Source organism: Protopterus annectens, chromosome 1.part1, assembly GCF_019279795.1.
Source record: "Protopterus annectens isolate FY-2018-M chromosome 1.part1, PAN1.0, whole genome shotgun sequence".
NCBI classification, from domain to species: domain Eukaryota; kingdom Metazoa; phylum Chordata; order Ceratodontiformes; family Protopteridae; genus Protopterus; species Protopterus annectens.
Genome location: NC_056726.1, coordinates 993,741,779 through 993,760,128, shown reverse-complemented (window position 1 = coordinate 993,760,128; position 18,350 = coordinate 993,741,779). Strand labels below are relative to the sequence as shown.

Below are 18,350 nucleotides of genomic sequence, written 5' to 3'. Positions count from 1 at the left end.
ACTTTACACCCAAACTAAGTGGGGGGCTTTGCCCCCCACAGCCCCCTAACTAAATATACCAACTCCAAGATCGCTCTACAGTAGACAGAACTGCAAAATCCAGTGAACGGCCAATGGAAAACTTTCCCCTGCATTAAATCGGCCGTTCACTGTTTTTTTGCTTTCGATATTACAAGTTTGATGTTTAGGTGTTCGATCATCTAAGCATTCTATCTTGTAATATAGATGCCCTGTCCTTAATGAAGTTAGAGACTCCACCACCCTTAGTCTTTCCAACCTCATTTTGGGGTTGGAATGTGTGGAATGAGGTATAGACTGCACTAATGCACTCACTCAATGATTCCTTGACTTCATCAATTGTAACACATTAGACCAGCTCATCTCATCCCCCACAAGGGGAGATAACATTCTGGACTTGGTTCTCACAAACATGGGCTACCGCTGCACCACTCCCATAGTATGTTCTTCACTGGTGAGATCAGATCATCAGATTGTCTCGCTCAAAGTTTCTATCCCAACCCCCACAGCCATAATAAAGCTAAAAAACTTCTCAAAAGCTGACTACAACCTCCTAAGGGAGCGTATCTCTAGCTTTACACCACCATCCCCCTCAGAGGATGCAGACAACTATGCTGAACAGTATGCCAATGCAGTATACAATCACCTGTACAACTGCATGGACTCAGCCATACCCAGCAGAACTAAAACCTGCTCTTAAAGGAAACACAAGCCTGTTTGTTGGACATCCTCTATCAACAGGCTTTACAACAAAAGGAAGAAACTGTTGCCCAGGGGTAAAAAGGAACAAATTCCAAATTGAAAAACTCCCTCCTTAGCCTCAACAAGCAAATTAGATCACTAGAAATTGGAAGAACTCCCTCCTTAGCCTCAACAAGCAAATTAGATCATTAGTGAAAACCTCCAAAGCCAATTATGAATCAAAACTAGCTTCCAAAACAAAGGGAAACCACAAAGCCTGTTTCATTTACATCAGGAATCTTTATGGCAAAGCCCAGGTTTGTTCCGAATTAGTACTTAACCGTATCATTTACACTGACCCTGTTGTCTTAGCCAACCTGCTAGCAGGTAGGTTCAGTTCAAATTTCACTACCCTGCCCCCCCCAAAGGCCCTTTTGACATCCCCAGTACTTGTACATCTTTGTAGATCAAGTGTTAAAGGCCCTATCTAAGGCAAAAAATACAGCTTCCATGGGACCCGATAGTATCCCAGGCTGTATTCTGCACCATCGCCAGCAAGAACTGGCTTCACCATTGAGCACCCTATTCAACCACAGCCTAAGTACAGGTTTCATTCCAACAGAGTGCAGAACCACCATTGTCATCCCCTTGCACAAAGATGGTGCCACTAGTGACACTGGAAACTATTGCTCCATTAGCTTGACAAGTCTGATCTGTAAAGCCATGGAGTGTATTATTATGGATCTCATAAACAAGGACATAGGCAATCTCCAAGTACTTGACCCCACCCAGTTCGGATTCTTCAAGGGCAGATTTTGCCTGTTGAACATGGTTGACTTCTTTGAGACTGTCACCAAGGCCCTGAATGAGGGAAAGTCAGTACATACAGCTTACCTTGTCTTGGCCAAGGCCTTTGACACACTCCACACTCAGGCATTATTGAAAAGCTAACACAACTTGGCATAAATCCCTATCTCATCAGGTGGGTGGCCAACTGGCTCACCGACAGGACCCTCAAGGTTAAAATAGGCACCTCCACCTTCAACAGCAGACCTGTCACTAGTGGAGTTCCCCAGGTATTACTCCTGTGACCCCTACTGTTTGGCATCTACTTCTCAGAGGTCCAGGCAAAGACAAAAGGCCTGTGGCTGACCAAGTTTGCAGGCGACTGTAAGTTGGGTGCTCTAATTGACTCCCTAAATGATGTTAACATACTGTAAGAGGGTCTCACAGCAACTAATGAGTGGTGCCATAGTCATGGCCTTAAGCTAAACACAAAAAATGTATCATCATACCATTCGGCAGAAACACATTCCCTACTGATTACCACAACGATGGTAACCCCCTAAACATACAACCTGTGGTGAGAGACCAGGTTGATAACAATCCCACATTCGACCATCATGTAGCGGCAGTGGTCAGAAAAGCTGTTTACTTGGTTCATCTCATAAATAAAGGGATTTCATCCAGAAAAAAATGAGGTTATTACCTCTCTATACTCCTCCCTCATTAGACCAATAATTGAATATAATGGCCGTTTGGTATGTACCTCTCCAAACTTCTGCACCAACTGGAAAGACCACAGAAATACCTCACAAAGAGAATCTATGACCACCAACACCTGTCCTATACATACTGCTCAGAGGTGATCTGTACCTCATCTGCAAGGCAACCTCGGACCCTGCCCTACTAGAGATGCTCCATATCCGGAAGCCTAACTCCTCGCACATTACCCACTAGAAAGGCCTGAATCTAATATGCAGCATCAACAAAACCTGTTGGAGAGACAGGTTAATCTCCCAGAGGCTGCCCCATCTCTGGACTAGACTTCCCATACATGTCAAACAGAGTACCTCACTGTCCCTCTTCAAGCACAACCTTGATGAGTGGATGGAAAAGCACAAATTTGTACTAGGGGTTCCACCTGTGTCCTTAGGTTCATAGGTTCATAGGTTTATACTAGGCTATCTCCCCCAGGCATTTTTATAAGCCTAGCCAAAAATTTGGGCTTACACCCCCCCCCTATATGAAAAAAATACTGTGCCATTAGTTTTTTTATGCTCTGTCAGCAGTGACCAGATTCCCGGGGGTAAAAACAAACCCTACATCTCCCATCCACAGGTCTAGATTTCTCTTGAGAGTCAGCGAGGTGCTCTGGCTGCTCATGGACCACTCGGATTTTGATTCCACAGCATGTGGAGTCTTGAGTGATAAATCTCCCCCCTATCTATCCAGCACGCGTCATTAGGTTTAAGTCGCTTGCTCTAGTGGTTTTGGTGGATTTGGATTTCATTGACAGGGGCGACAGGTGCTGACTGAGGTTTCCTTTTGGGGGACAAACTCTTGGCCAGGCTTGTAAGGGTACCAGGGCCATTAGCCTAGTAACCTCCTATGATCCTATGATCCTTTTTCCTGGATCGATGGATGCTCCACCTTTGTGCAAAGGGATGACAGTGGCTGTTCTTCACTCAGCTGGGATGAAGGTTGAATAGGGTGCTTAATAGTTTTTCAAGTTCATCGGTTCATAGGTTAGTACTAAGCTAACTGCCTTTGCGAGCCATTTTAAGCCTAGCCAATTATCCCTTGTGAGACTTAAACCCTGCACCTTGTGTTTGTAAGGCAAACACCTTAACCATTAGAACACCCTCCCTCCTGCCTAAGTTAATGTAGGATGCAGCCTGGGATGTTATTGGGTCACATGGAGCCTGTATTGTTAGCCTTTGAGAGGGCAGGGGAGGAGGGCAGGTGCTGGGGATGTCCTGATTTACTGATGGGGGCAGAAGGGTGAAGTTTTCACTGAACCTGTCTGCCAGCAGGTTGGTTATATCTATGGCATTTGTGTATGTGGTGTCCTTGACCACCAGTTCTGAGCAGATCTTAGTGCTTCCTTTGAGATTGCAGACATATGTGAAGAAGGCCTTATGATTGTCTTTAGTAGATGTGGCCATTTTGGACTTGAAGTTTGGTTTAAAGGATTTCACTAGTGCTCTTATTTACTTGTTCAGGTGAAGGAGAGATTGCTTCCAATTAGGCACCTGCTCCTTCTTGTTCCTGGGCAGCAATTTTTTTTCCTTTTATTATAAAGTTTATTTATTGCAGATGTCCATCACACAGGTTTACTCTTCCTTGAGGAGGATGATTTTGTCCTGTTGGGTATTCCTGATTCCATGCAGCTATATAAATGCTCATATAGCACTTTGGTGTAAGTTTGGACATATGTGCTAGTTCCTGTGGAGGTGGGGGGACTGTGAAACTGTTTATACCGTCCATTAGGAGGTTGTAATCAGCTTTAAAGAAGTTTTTTGTTTGACCCTAGCTAGGGGGGTCAGGGGAGATGGTGACCATGAAAGTAACCACTTTGTGGTTGGATCTTACCAGGGAGGATGACACTGGAGGGATGCTGCAGTAGTTAGTCATGTTGATTAATACCAGGTCCAAGATATTATCACCTCTTGTGGGGGTGTTCACCAGCTGGTCCAAGGTATTTGCATTGACGAAATGAAGGAGACTCTGGGCATTTGTGTTTTGTCATGAATAGTTCTTCCAGTCTATGGTTGGATAGTTAAAGTTGCCCAGGATCAGGGTAAAGGGTTGAATCTTGATAGATTCAAAGAGGTCCAGATATGTGGAGTGGGCATCTTGAGTCAAAGTTGGGGGCCTATGAATGGTTAACTGCACCTGGAGTGTCCCCATGCATCATACTGTTTAACCAGCCTGGAAGTGCATATGTCTTTAATATATATTGCAACCCCATCTCCTTCTGCTTTGCTGCCCACGGTTTGCAGTCTGAATGTATGATAGGATGAGTAACCTGGTATGGCTGGAGTGCTCAACAGCTTTGAACCAGGTTTCTGTGACTACACAAATGTCAGCATCTCCCAGGGTTAAGCATGCTTGCAATGAGTGCAGTTTCATGTTTAGACTCCTAGCGTTTAGCAGCATGACCTTTAATTTGCATATTGATGAAATTTTCATGTTGGTACTTTTGACCTCATGACATTGCCTAAAAAAGGCACTATCAGGGAGGCAAGAGCCTTTGCCAAAAGCTTGAAGCCTAAGTGAGACAGATGCAAGGCTTCTCTGGCAAAGCATCGTGGTCTATTGATCATGTCTTCCAAGGCTGTCGGGTACTGGATCCCCTTGGAATGAAACCAGAAATTAAACTAATTGTTAAAGTCAATCATTTTATGAATGTATTGAGGCATCAGTGTGGGTGATGGTAGAATGCTGCTTAAAGCTAGCAACATACCTGCCTGGGACAGATATTCAGTGAGCTCGACCATGTCTCTCTTCATATAGTCCAGAGAAGTATGTTTCAAGTCATTCACGCCAACATGAACTATGACAGAGTCATAACAGTTCCTGTTGCTGAGAGATATGCAAAACAAAAAGATAGTAACCAGAGTTTAGGACTGAACTGTGGACCCAGGAGATGTGAAGCAGAAGTTGTAACTATTGGCCTACTATGCTGCTTACAGGTTACCTGATGCAAGTTAACAGTGTGGATGTTCCTTACCTGGTATTGTTCATAGTTATAGCCACAGCGGCAGGAATTGTTGACGGTATTGCTTGTGTCCATTTTTCCATCACAAGTGATCTGGGACCACAGAGAGAAAAGAAGAACTCCAAGGCTGGTAAGACGCAAAAATACAGACCTGAAATATGAAAAAAAAAAAAATAGTAAATACTCTGTAATACCTTACTAATGACATTACTGATTTGCTAATGATGTTTCCAAAATGTGTTTTAAACAAATTATTTTCTGCCCCCTTCATGTACTAACCCATTTGCTAGTTGCTCAGTCTTCCTTGAACTGCTCCAAATTTACTATCCTACTCCCTCTGTCTGTGACCAAGGTGGCTGTTGGCAGGTTGGGAATGGAAAATGTGTAGTGCAGCAACCCGACAGTGCCACATACATTTCATTCACACATGGGGACTTTTTTTTTTTTTTTTGTTATGCCCCAGCTTGACAGAGCTGCTTGATGTCACACTCATCACTGTATGTAATATCAGTTAACTACTATCCACTGGAATGCCAAATTCAACAACTATCTGCTGTGTGGTTACAGCATTGTCCCCATCACTGGTGGAGTGCAAGATCTCACACAGAAACTCCACCCACCTTCATGAAATGGGAGAACAGATGGTTGCCACTCCTTCTCACTCCACCAAACCCAGCTCCTTCAGTGCATGAATCGCTAATCAAATTCAATATGTCTGGGTTGTCATCAGGTCTCCCTCCCTGTACCTCACACAGTCAGCGCATTTCATCAAAATCTGTATAGCAGCTGTGGAGCCAAATAGCAAGTATTTGTCGCATGCAGTAAAATCTGATAAATAGCAAACAGCAAAAGACTTTACCATCTATGACAGTTTTTGCTCCTATCCATTCATATTTACACCCTTTATTTTATAGCCACAGTCTCTTCAATATTTGCAAGTCAGAGTTTTGCAATAAATATGAATGCTGTCCTTCTCTGTGGGTGTAAATGATTACTTGCAGTCACTAAATCAGCTCATGTTCACATTATTTCTCCATCTGATGCACTAAGTATCTGCCTGCTGATACCAGTATCACTACTACACCATCTATCAGTGCCAGCTGACACCAGTATCACCACTACATCATCTGCCACTGCCAGCTGACACCAGAATAACCACTACACCATCTACCAGTGTCAGCTGACACCAGTATCACCACTACACCATCTACTACTGCTAGCTGACACCAGTATCACCACTACAGCATCTACCAGTGCCAGCTGTTACCAGTATCACCAGTACGCCATGTGCCACTGCCAGCTAATACTAGTATCACCACTACACCATCTACCACCGCCGGCTGACACCAGTATCACCGCTACACATCTACCACTGCCAGCTGACACCATTATCACCACTACACCATCTGCCAGTGTCACCACTACACCATCTACCACTGCATGGTGACACCAGCATCACCACTTCACCATCTGCCACTCCCAGCTGACACCACTATCACAGCTACACATCTACCACTGCCAGCCGACACCAGTATCACCACTACACCATCTGCCAGTGTCACCACTACACCATCTACCACTGCATGGTGACACCAGCATCACCACTACACCATCTGCCACTCCCAGCTGACACCACTATCACCGCTACACATTTACCACTGCCAGCTGACAGCGGTATCACCACTACACATTTACCACTGCCAGCTGACACCGGTATCACTGCTACACATTTACCACTGCCAGCTGACACCGGTATCACCCTACACATGGCCAAAGTGAGACTGTCTGAGCTCATCAAGCTTTACCTTCCTCTGTGCACACACTTTGCACTTCAGAGTCTTCTTCTGATGACTGTGGGGGTACTGGGCACACCTTGTGTCTACACCACCCCCCAGCCCTTCCCATAAGCACCAGAGCTGTACAACATTGAATGAAAACCTTGCATAGATTATTTAAAGAGATATTAACAAATATACAAACAGTCTTTACCATTTCATCTAGTGGGAAAATGAACATTTCCCTTCTACCCACACAACACGGCACAGCTGTACAGCAATAAATGAAAACTTTACATGCATCCCACTTGCTATATACCAGTATGACATAAGCAGACACAGTGAAATCAGCCAGAGAATATTCTGCTCCACATGCTGTGAGATTCTTCTAAGCAGCACAACCGTACAACATGGAATGAAAACAGTACATCAAAATGTTAATTTTTAATAAGTATTTAATACATTCCATTTTGTAAACCTTTTTTTATATAAGCATGATATTGGTCTGGCCTGTAACCCAGTATTTTGTCTTATTAAATATAGAACTGCAAATTAAATCCACCGTATTTGTTTACCACAAATGGCCACTGTCCCTTCTACTTGTTTCTACCCTTTTTGCTGTCCTACAGTTCATTGGTGAGCAGTGATTATTATTGGCTGTCTACAGTGTGTAACAAGGTGCTGAAGAAAGTGATACACAGAAAAGACTACTAAAAGCAGTTCATATCCCAGAAACAGTACAGCGCATGTATGCTGCAACATTGTGTCAACATCTGTTGGCCCTGTATACAGTATGTGCTACATTAATATCTTCCAGTGTGCCCAAGACCATGGTGCAGATGGTAAAACGATGCACAAACCTGCACCACTACTATGACCACAGTACAACAAAGTATAAGCTGTGTAAACAGAAGATTAGGTATCTTTTACAACAACTTTAAATGTACACAGAATGTTGTCATCTGTGCACAGCACACAGTACCTGCAGGCAACACATGGCATCCCGAATTAACACAAGTGGCATGCTGCTTGGATATATTTATCACAGTGTGAGCTGTAAACATACATAGTGGAGGCAACAGCATGGCAACATGAACAGGCAGCAGCCCAGCCTTAGGATCCAGCTGTATTTTAAGATGGCAGGGATGAAGTCATCTAGTGCCAATGTCTGTGGCACTGGACTGAGCACCTGGGCAGCTAACCACTTTATATGGGTTGATTGCAGCCACTGCTGCCATAAAAGCTGTGTGTGATACAATGAGGCCTCATGTATGATGTCTGCATTAGCCTGCACCTCATATCACGCCTGGATATGCTCTACCCAATTTTTTCATCTCAAAGAGCATTCTAAGGGTTCTATTCATGATGGTCATGAAAGTGACACTGTTATGAAGGTGGTAGACATCTTGCAAAGAAGCCTGCAGCATTGAGGTACAGCTTTGGTATGACACAGATGATGCACTTCTAGTCTTGAACTAGTGCATAACCCCCCATCCTGCATATATACATACACAGTTCACTTGCACTGCTTTGAACATTAGACTGTTCCTATAGGGCTGGTTGCATGGTTGGATGCTATGCTTCTTCAGCAGTCAAATGTACCACAATCCCAGCACTACCTATTAAAAAAGCACACATTAAGTACCATGCATACAGTCTGCAAATTGTCTGTGTGCTGTATGTTGCTTACATATCTGGATGACTGCCACATGCTTACCAGAGAACATCTTTTTAAAACAAATTTATTTTACTGATATTCCCCCCTAAATATTCATAACAGAAAACAAAACTAAAAATACAAAAGCAATTCTAGAACTATGAATGACTGAATTCCAAAAATATATTCCACAGTGTAATGAATACTCAAAAATTAATTCTATTCACCAAAGACTGGTTTCACTGCTACACACAGCTTCATCGGCATGACTAATACATTAAATGGTAGAAGAGAAATATGTGTTTTGTTGCAGTAGATTTACAAAGTTTAGCAGAGGCAGGATTTATAAGATGCAAGGAAACTTTCAGTACTGTACTGTTCTACATGGTGGTACTTCTTAATGTCATCAGGCTGTAAGGCAGGGGTGTCTAACCTTTTGGCTTGCTGGGGCCACATTGAGTGAACAGAAATTGTCTTGGGGACACATTTAAAATATATCACATAGTTAACTCTTTTGCTGCCGCGGGTGACCAAAGTCGACCTCCTGGCTGTACTGTAGGTGCATTCAAACAATGAATAAATGTAATAAATGCCTATTTGCCTTAAAATTCTAATTCTCTAATCTAACAGTTAACTCTAACATCTTAGTTAATAAAGATATATATATATATATATATATATATATATATATATATATATATATATATATATATATATATATATATATATATATTTTAACAAATAAACAGATATTCGCTACAGCACTAGCATTTCTCACTGGGAAAACCACTCCAGCAGTCCAACTACGTAAAATGGCAACATTAGCAGCCCTACAATACTATAATCCACAAAAATAAGCCAACAAATTTGCAATAAAAGTAAAGAATTCACATTGCTGACTTAATAAAATAATTCTAAATAAGCTACAAGAGGGCCTCACCCAAACAAATGACTGGTGCCAGATACATGGCCTCAAGCTAAATGCTAAAAATGCATCATCATCCCCTTTGGGGAGAGTGATGTCCCCACAAATTATCACATTAATAACAATGTTGTAAGCACGGAATCAGTCATGAGGTGCTTCAGCACCGAGGTTGATAGAAACCTGACTTTTGACCACCATGTCTCCGTTGTACGGAAAGCTTTTTACATGGCCCATCTCATTAGTAAGGGTATCTCATCCAGGGACAAGGTAGTCATAACATCCCTGTATTCTTCCTTTATAAGAGCCATTATTGAGTGCAAAGCCCCTTTTGGCATGTGCCTCAGCAAAACACCCTGCCAGAAGAAAGACTACAACCATTTCTGACAAAAAAGTCAAAGGACTAAGTTTACGTAGTTATCCAAACAGACTAAAAAGCTTCTTGCTTTCCTCTGTCTCTCATTGGCCCCTGTAAATTTCAGCACTGGCTTGCTTTCCAGGATAAGAAAGATCCTGCCTTAAGAGACTTCTTCCACCTCAGAAATACTGGTTATACTTAAAACGCTCACTACAAAGACCACAGCCTTCACTGCAACATAAATAAGCCACTCTGTATGGACAGGTTCTTGACACAAAAACTTCAACTTCTGTAAAAAGCTCCTCTCATTATCAAACAATGTAGTTCAGCAACATGGCAACTGGATGGATAAATGTACTCCTTGAGTAAGTAGCATAGCCTTCATCAAACCGGATGGAAAATCCACATACTAAACTTTCCTAGCTGGATGGCTAAGATCTAATATTGGTTACTCAAGTCTATTTGCCCAAGAAGAAGGGCCTGTTTAACTAAGAATTCCATTTGCAAAAATATATTCAGTATACATATTAAATCTCTCTCTCTCTCTTTCTCACTCACACACACACACACACACACACACACACACACACACACACACACACACACACACACACACAAGGAGCCCCTACTTCTTAAATAGGCAACCTCAGTAAACACATGACACACACTCACTGAATGAAATTTTCTGGAAGTAAAAATATCTGACTCATCCATCCAATTTCCCACCATCAAAAGGACCATCAATAAATTAGCAAACAACTGCTCAGCAAAAAGTAAATCAATAAGAAATCCATAAACTCTCTAAGATCATACTACATACTGGAGTAAACCTATAACTTCCCTCCATTCTAAAGCCATTTGAGATTCAGACATTTTAATTTGTGCAGAAGTTATTCACAGACTGACTGAGCTGTCACATTAGCACTCTATGCTTACGTCCGATCCAATGAAGCATACCTGTCAATTCCAAAATAATTAAAGTAGCTTAATAAGAAGGTTATTTGCAAGGTTATATGACAGTTTATATTGGAAATAAGCAAAGATATTAAAAAGGCTCTGTTTCTCGTAATTATGCTGAAAAGTCTTCCAAGGTAAATACAACCTTCTGATTTAGTATGGAACCAAACCTCTCAACCTTAGAGCAAGAAATATGGAGAAAGAGAAAAATAAAAGTGGGACACAGGCCCAAAAATAGTTAGGTATCACAGACACCATTGAAACAACTGTAGCTGCAAACATTATACATCACTTATAATCTTTCTATCCCATCATTGTCAGTTAAGCATTATATGGCTCATTCAATCCTGCCTTCTTTTGCAACAAAGAAAACCATGATTTGAAATGACAAATGCATTAAAAATAATAAATAAAACACATTGCATCCACATCCTGCAACTTCCTACCTGCAAACAACCACAGAGCTTTCACTGAAACTAGGGCTGCTTATCTCCCAGGAATGGTAGCTCTCCCTAATTAAGTCTAATGGGATACAATCTGCCAGGATCTGGACTACCTGAAATAAATTAAATTATGGCCCGCAAATTGCAAGTGCACTTTGTTTAATTAAACTATATTTCTAAGCCCACTTACTGTATTTTTTCAGTAACATCCCAATATCCACTTCCAGGTCATTTTACAAGATATTGGCAGTGGTAGACTTGGCATCCTCCAGATCCCTACAGGACCACACTCATGCTGCTAGCATTGTCTATTAAATATAAATATCCATGCACTACAAATGGCAAGAAGCTATGTCTTAAAAAATCTACTTTTGGCATGCCTAGTACCCAAGTATCAGGTTTTGAAACAAAGAAACATATTCTCCACAGTCCGTAAGTCTCCGTCTTTAATAATCATCTACTGTTACAGCCCTCCCAACACACAAACACACACATACACAATAAAACCCACAACAAAAAATCTTGCTTTTTTCCCACTTTTCTGAGATTTAAAAAAGTTCAGTTACAGGCTTGCTGTTTCCTGAACTGTTTGTAAGTTTCTGTGAGGCCATTTTTGCTTGGGCTAAAGGAAAGTCTCTCTGTTGATCAGTGGCAGTGAATAACATTGAGCAGCCTTCCCTGCCCCCCCCCGTAGGAGTGGTTACTGACTTGAAACTGTAGTTTTATTGTCCGTTTTGGGTCTATTCCTGCTTCTTTCCAGCCCCTGCTATCAAGCACGCCTTTGCCACTAGAGCAGCATCTGGCAGCGCCGGTTTAACAAGGTTAAACTTTTTCTGGCTCCATAAAGTCTGTTCTTCAATTTTTCCCTTAGAACTGCTTTGTTAGGAACCTAAACAGTTTACACCTTCACTAAAAAGCACAGCACTTGTTCCTAATTGCTTTTTCTTCTCAAAAAGCTCAGCACTTGTCTTAAAAGCATATCCCTTGTCTTATAAGCATTTTCTTTACAGGTCAACACTCCTATATTATACAAATCCATCACTTGCAAAACCCCCCAGGAGTGCCCACTTCCCTGCTAAGCCCTCTACTTTTCTGTCTCATACCAACTCATAATTCTTTCTAGCATGTCGAAGGGTCAGATGCTGGCGTCCTCTCCTGCCCAGTTGGTGAATCTGGGAATTCTGAGGCAATGTTACAATTGCCTCATGTACACGGACAACCCTCTCCTCCTCCCACATAACACTTTCACTTGCGAGAGATGCAGCTATTTAGCCAAACTGGAGGCTGAGCTCTCTCAACTCAGGACTGGCAAGACCAGGCAGGAGGAGAAGGCAACTACACACACCACAATACAAGTCTCACATAACTCAACCACATCACTGAATCAAACACATGAACACACTAAGACATACTCGGAGGCTCTGAGTAAAAATTTACCTAAACAGCAACGGCCTCCAAAGCAGACACCCAAGCAACTGCAAACTCAAGACACCACACAAACAACACATAAAAAACAAAATCAGTGTGCAAGGCAGTCACTGCCCTTAAGGCCAAATACAACACCAAACATACTTGTCATAGGTGACTCCATAGTCAGACACACTGACGTCCCACTCACCAGGCTGAACAAGGAGAAGGTCACGGTAAGCTGCCTATCGGGCACTAGAATCCGCCACATAACACAAACACTCAGGTCACTCCACAGCAAGTACAAGTATGACACAGTCATTGTCCATGCTGGTGTGAACGACCCGAGACGTACCTCCCTGGACTACATTAAAAGAGACATAGAGGAGCTCTCTGATTATGTAGCCCAGGCAGGTATGACCCTGACCCTGAGCAGTATCCTTCCTTCACCAAGAATGATGCCACAATATAGTGACAAGATGATCAGCTTTAACAATTGGCTTAATTTCTGGTGTCATTCAAAGGGGAACCAGTGTCTGTCTGCTTGGGATGACATGCTTGACAAGCCACGCTGCTTCGCAAGGGACGGCTTGCACCTGTCACCCCTGGGATTCCGGATATTGGCTAAGGCTCTTGCCACCCCATAGTGCCTTTTTAGGCAAGGCTCAAATTCTAAACCTACCACCCTAGAAAACAAAACGGGAAGAAACTAAGGGTAATGCTGCTCAATGCCAGAAGTCTAAATCTCAAAATGCACGCACTCGAGGCCCTTCTCAGTATGGAGAACATCGATGTCTGTGCTGTGACTGAAACCTGGTTCAAGGCTCCTGAGAGCACCCCGGCACTATCAGGTTTTACCTCATATCATGCGTTCCGGCCCCAAAACCTGGACCATACCACAAAAGGAGGGGGTGTATCCATATTCATCAAGGATACCCACACCTCCAGGTTGGTGGCTACGCTAAGCATCGGAAACCATCCAGGTGCAATTAACCATAGGCAAAACTGCTCTACAATTTGTAGCATGCTACAGGCCACCCTCTCAAACTCAGGAAACCCACACAGCCTTCCTGAAGACACTGGAGGGTATAAATGTATCACCAAACACCATCATATTGAGTGATTTCAACTACCCGAATATAGACTGGGAACATTACTCAAGCCCCAACTTTCTAGCCCAAAGGTTCCTGGAGTTCATAAATTCAAATGCCATGGAACAACTAGTCACCGTCCCCACAAGAGGAGAAAATATACTAGATCTCATCATCACAAACATGGGGACAAAATGCTCCACACCGGAAGTATATCCCTCTTTGGTGAGATCAGATCATAAACTAATCTCACTAGAAATCCACATCCCGCCCCCACCCCAAACAAAAAAGACCACAGTGAAGAACTCTAAAGCAAACTTTACACTACTCAAGACAGGTGTGGTATCCTTCAAGGCCCCCGAGCCAATGGAAACCACAACCCAATCTGCGGAAGCCCTTACAAATGCCTTCTATGAACACCTTCAGGACTGCATGGATCAGGCAATCCCAAATAAAACCAAGACTCTTTCCACCAAGGGCAAACGTCCAGTCTGGTGGACCCCAGCCATAAACAAACTTTACAATAAGAGGAGAAAGCTATTACATGATAGAGCAAAATCCCAAAAAGGGAAGGCATCTTTGATCAGTACTAGCAAGAAACTACGATCCCTCATAAAATCATCCAAGGCCAACTTTGAGAAAAAATTGCCATAGATTCAAAAGACAATCATAAGGCCTTCTTCAGCTATGTCAGAAACCTGGGTGGAAAATCCCAGATATGCTCAGAATTAGTCCAAAATGATACAAAAATCACTGAACCCACAGACATTGCCAACATACTGGCAGACAGGTTCAGCGCAAACTTCACCCCCCTCTCCCCCCCAAAAGGGAGATAACTATCCCAACAGAGTGTAGCCTCCCAGACATCTCAAATGCGCAGGTGAAAGCTGCTCTCTCTAAAGCTAAAAACACAGCATCAATGGGACCGGATGGTGTCCCCGGCTGTGTGCTACATGAACTCAATGAAGAACTAAACCCGCACATAAGGCAGCTGTTTAATCTTAGCCTTACCACAGGACATGTGCCCAAGGTGTGGCGTACGGCAACTGTGGTCCCACTCCACAAAGGTGGTGCCTCTATGGACCCTGGTAATTACCACCCCATAAGCTTAACAAGCCTGGTCTGCAAAGCTATGGAGAGGATCATAATGGAACTCATAAACAAGGACATAGGGGACTTGCAGACCTTGGACCCAACCCAGTTTGGCTTTGTCAAGGGCAGATCTTGCCTTTTGAACTTGGTCGACTTCTTCGAAACAGTTACCAAGGCCATTGATGAGGGAAAGGCAGTCCATACAGCCTACCTTGACCTTGCAAAAGCTTTCGACACAATACCCCACTCGGGTATCATAGAGAAACTTACCAGCTTAAATGTAAACCCATATGTCACAAGATGGGTTGCAAACTGGCTAAAGGACAGAACTCACAGGGTTAGAGTTGCTGGAGCCATGTCAGACTCCAAGCCGGTTACAAGTGGTGTCCCACAGGGCTCAGTCCTTGGCCCCCTATTGTTCGGCATCTACTTCTCAGAAGTACAGGCAAACATAGGAGGACTATGGCTGACAAAGTTTGTGGATGACTGCAAACTGGGTGCCATAGTGGATAGTACATCGGACACAGACATCCTTCAGAGGGGTCTCACGGAAACTGATAGCTGGTGCCAGAGCCATGGCCTGAAGTTAAACGCAAAAAAGTGTGTAGTCATACCCTTCGGGAAAAACAAGGTAACCCCAAGCTACCATATAGATGGCAACCCACTAAGCACAGAAGAGGTTATCAGGGACCTGGGTACCCAGGTTGACAGTGGCCTCTCGTTTGACACTGACGTTGCTAAAGTGGTTCGAAAGACCTTCTACATTGCCCATCTGATCATGAAGGGATTCACATCCAGATCAAGTGAGGTCATTGTTCCCCTGTACTCTTCACTTATCAGACCAATGATCGAGTACAATGCCCCGTTCGGGATGCATCTCACCCGACACCTGCAGCAATTGGAGAGACCCCAAAAGTTCCTCACCAAAAGGATAAAGGGACTCCAAAACCTGTCATATACTGCCAGACTGAAGAAACTCCAACTCTATTCAGTTGCATACCATCTGCTCAGAGGTGACCTGTGCCTGACATACAAGGCCATGACCAACCCGGAATTAATGGACATGCTCCACCTCAAAAAATCCAAATCCACCAGAACCACTAGAGCAAGTGACTTAAACCTTAGCACGGATATAAATAGGACGTGCTGGAGGGATAGATTTATCACCCAGAGACTCCCCATGCTGTGGAATAAAATCCCAGTCCATGTGAGGCAGAGTACCTCGCTGGCTCTGTTCAAGAGAAATCTTGACCGGTGGATGGGAGATCGTAGGTTTACCCCGGGAATCATCTCTGTGTCACTGCTGGACAGAGGCACAACAAACTAATGGGCACATTATTTCTAACATAAGGGGTGGTGTAAGCCACATAACTTTGGGCTAGGCTTATAAATGCCTTAGGGCAGATAGCCTAGTATAAACCTATGAACCTATGAACTTTTAAAAAATGACATTGTGCCCACCTGATTTGCCAGTATTGATGATCCACCAAAGCTATACTTATTGTTGTCCTATCTGCCACTGCTTAGAACCCACCAATGACAAAACAGTACTGGGTGACTTTTTGTTTGTCAGAAAAAACAATTCAACTTTATATGCTACAGTCCTGCAAAGTCAATGCAGTACTGACCCATTAACCCTAGTCTGCTGTCTCATTCTTACTCCCTGGAACTGCATTACCTTGGATGACTAATTTTATTTCCTAAGCAAAAGATACAAATTGGAAGATGAAGCAAAAATCCATACAGTTGAGAGGTATGATTTCATATTCAATGCAACACTGTCTCTGTCAGGAAACCCACAATTTAATGAAAGTGTACTTTTAATGTAGGATATATTTGTGAGCTAACTTATTTGTGTTCAGTAAGAAGATTGATCATCATTAGCCTCTTTGCATGTGCCTCTCTCTGTATCTCTGTCATGCATACACACACACACACACACACACACACACACACACACACACACACACACACACACACACACACACACACACACACACACACACACACACACACACACTCTTCTTATACTTTCTCATGCACAAACATTCTTTTTTCATGCATGTACTCACTCATTCACTCACTCCATACTTACCTGTTAACACAGGTAAGTGCTGTCCCTTTCAAAAGCAGTGACAGCAAATCCATACACTATTCCTTCTTAAGCGAGCACACCCACACTGATTCTTTGGCATGAAATAACTGCGGGAACACACATATCCTTCGTTGGCGCAATAAAGTCAAAACTAGAATGGTGCTTTGGTGGATGCACACACCAAGAGAGTTATAGGTCACAGGCATGAAAAACACAAAACAAAAAAAGTGTTTTGGGGCATGCATATATTGATGCTGCAGTTATAGGTCAGGGGCCGCATGGAAGAGCTCTGAGGGCCGCATGCGGCCCGGGGACCGCAGGTTGGACACATCTGCTGTAAGGTACTTTATTTCCATGCTCAGTGCTATATCAGGGACACTGTTTTTGTCATAGTTTTTCTCAAGGTAAATTGCTTTGCATGGTACACGGAGAGACATTTTCTGTCAGCAGAACTTAGTACGTGCCTTTTTGCTGATGCCCGGGTAGGAAAGTACTGTATAGTATAACGCATGATGAAATGTTTTCTATTAGCAGAGCGTTCAAGAAGTATTTCTATTGGGGGGTGGGTTGAGCTGAAAGAAGATGCAACAGTGCCATTTTCTTTCAGCAGAACTGTCAGTATAATTTATGGTGAGAGTGGGATAAGCTGAGCTGTAATATGGTGCATGGTTATCTGTCTTTCAGTCTAGAAACATTTATGTTGGGGCAGGGATGAAATTGATTGGTAGGGTGTACAGGATAAGGTACAGTTTCTTTCAGCACACATTTCACAAGCATTTGTGCTGAAAGTGGGGTATGTTCCCTGTCAGACATTTTCTTTCAGCAGAATATTCCACATGCGTTTATGTTTGGGGGTTGTTTGGCATGTGTGAGTTTTTATTTACAGAGAACCATTTCACAGCATTAGTATCAGAGACAGGAGTGGCTGAGATAGAGGGTGCAATGCATGGGATACTTTCTTTCAGCAGAATATTCCACAAAGGTGGAAAGTCTAACTATATGTAATGCTGCATTAGAGGTATTTTTATTTCAGAAAACACTTCATGAAGCACCTTTGCTAGGATCGTCATATGGATGGGTTACTCAGTGCTCTGCAAAGGGAGACATTTTAGGTGAAGAATTTTCAGAAGCATGTGTGTTTGAAGGGAGATGCCTGCTTGTTGAATGTGGTGGTGGTGGTGATGAGGGTACTTACTCTACCGTGAGGAGTGGTGTGGTTGCATTTGCTGCTGTGATTTGTATCAGACGTAATGCCATATCAACGTGGGAGATGCATACAGGTGGCCATTTACTCCTGGGGCAGGTTTTTGGAGGAACCTTCTTTAACAGTTTTAGTAATGAATTTACTTT

At 43.0% G+C, this 18,350-nt stretch overlaps 1 protein-coding gene across 1 annotated transcript in view; it reads right to left on the bottom strand.

The window, feature by feature from the left end:
• TMC4 (transmembrane channel like 4) overlaps positions 1–18,350 on the bottom strand; it is a 666,263-nt gene that overhangs the window by 98,873 nt on the left and 549,040 nt on the right. Inside the window, exon 11 of the mRNA XM_044087548.1 lies at positions 5,216–5,354. Within this exon, the coding sequence (XP_043943483.1) occupies positions 5,216–5,354 (139 nt within the window). The remainder of the gene's footprint in view (positions 1–5,215; positions 5,355–18,350) is intronic.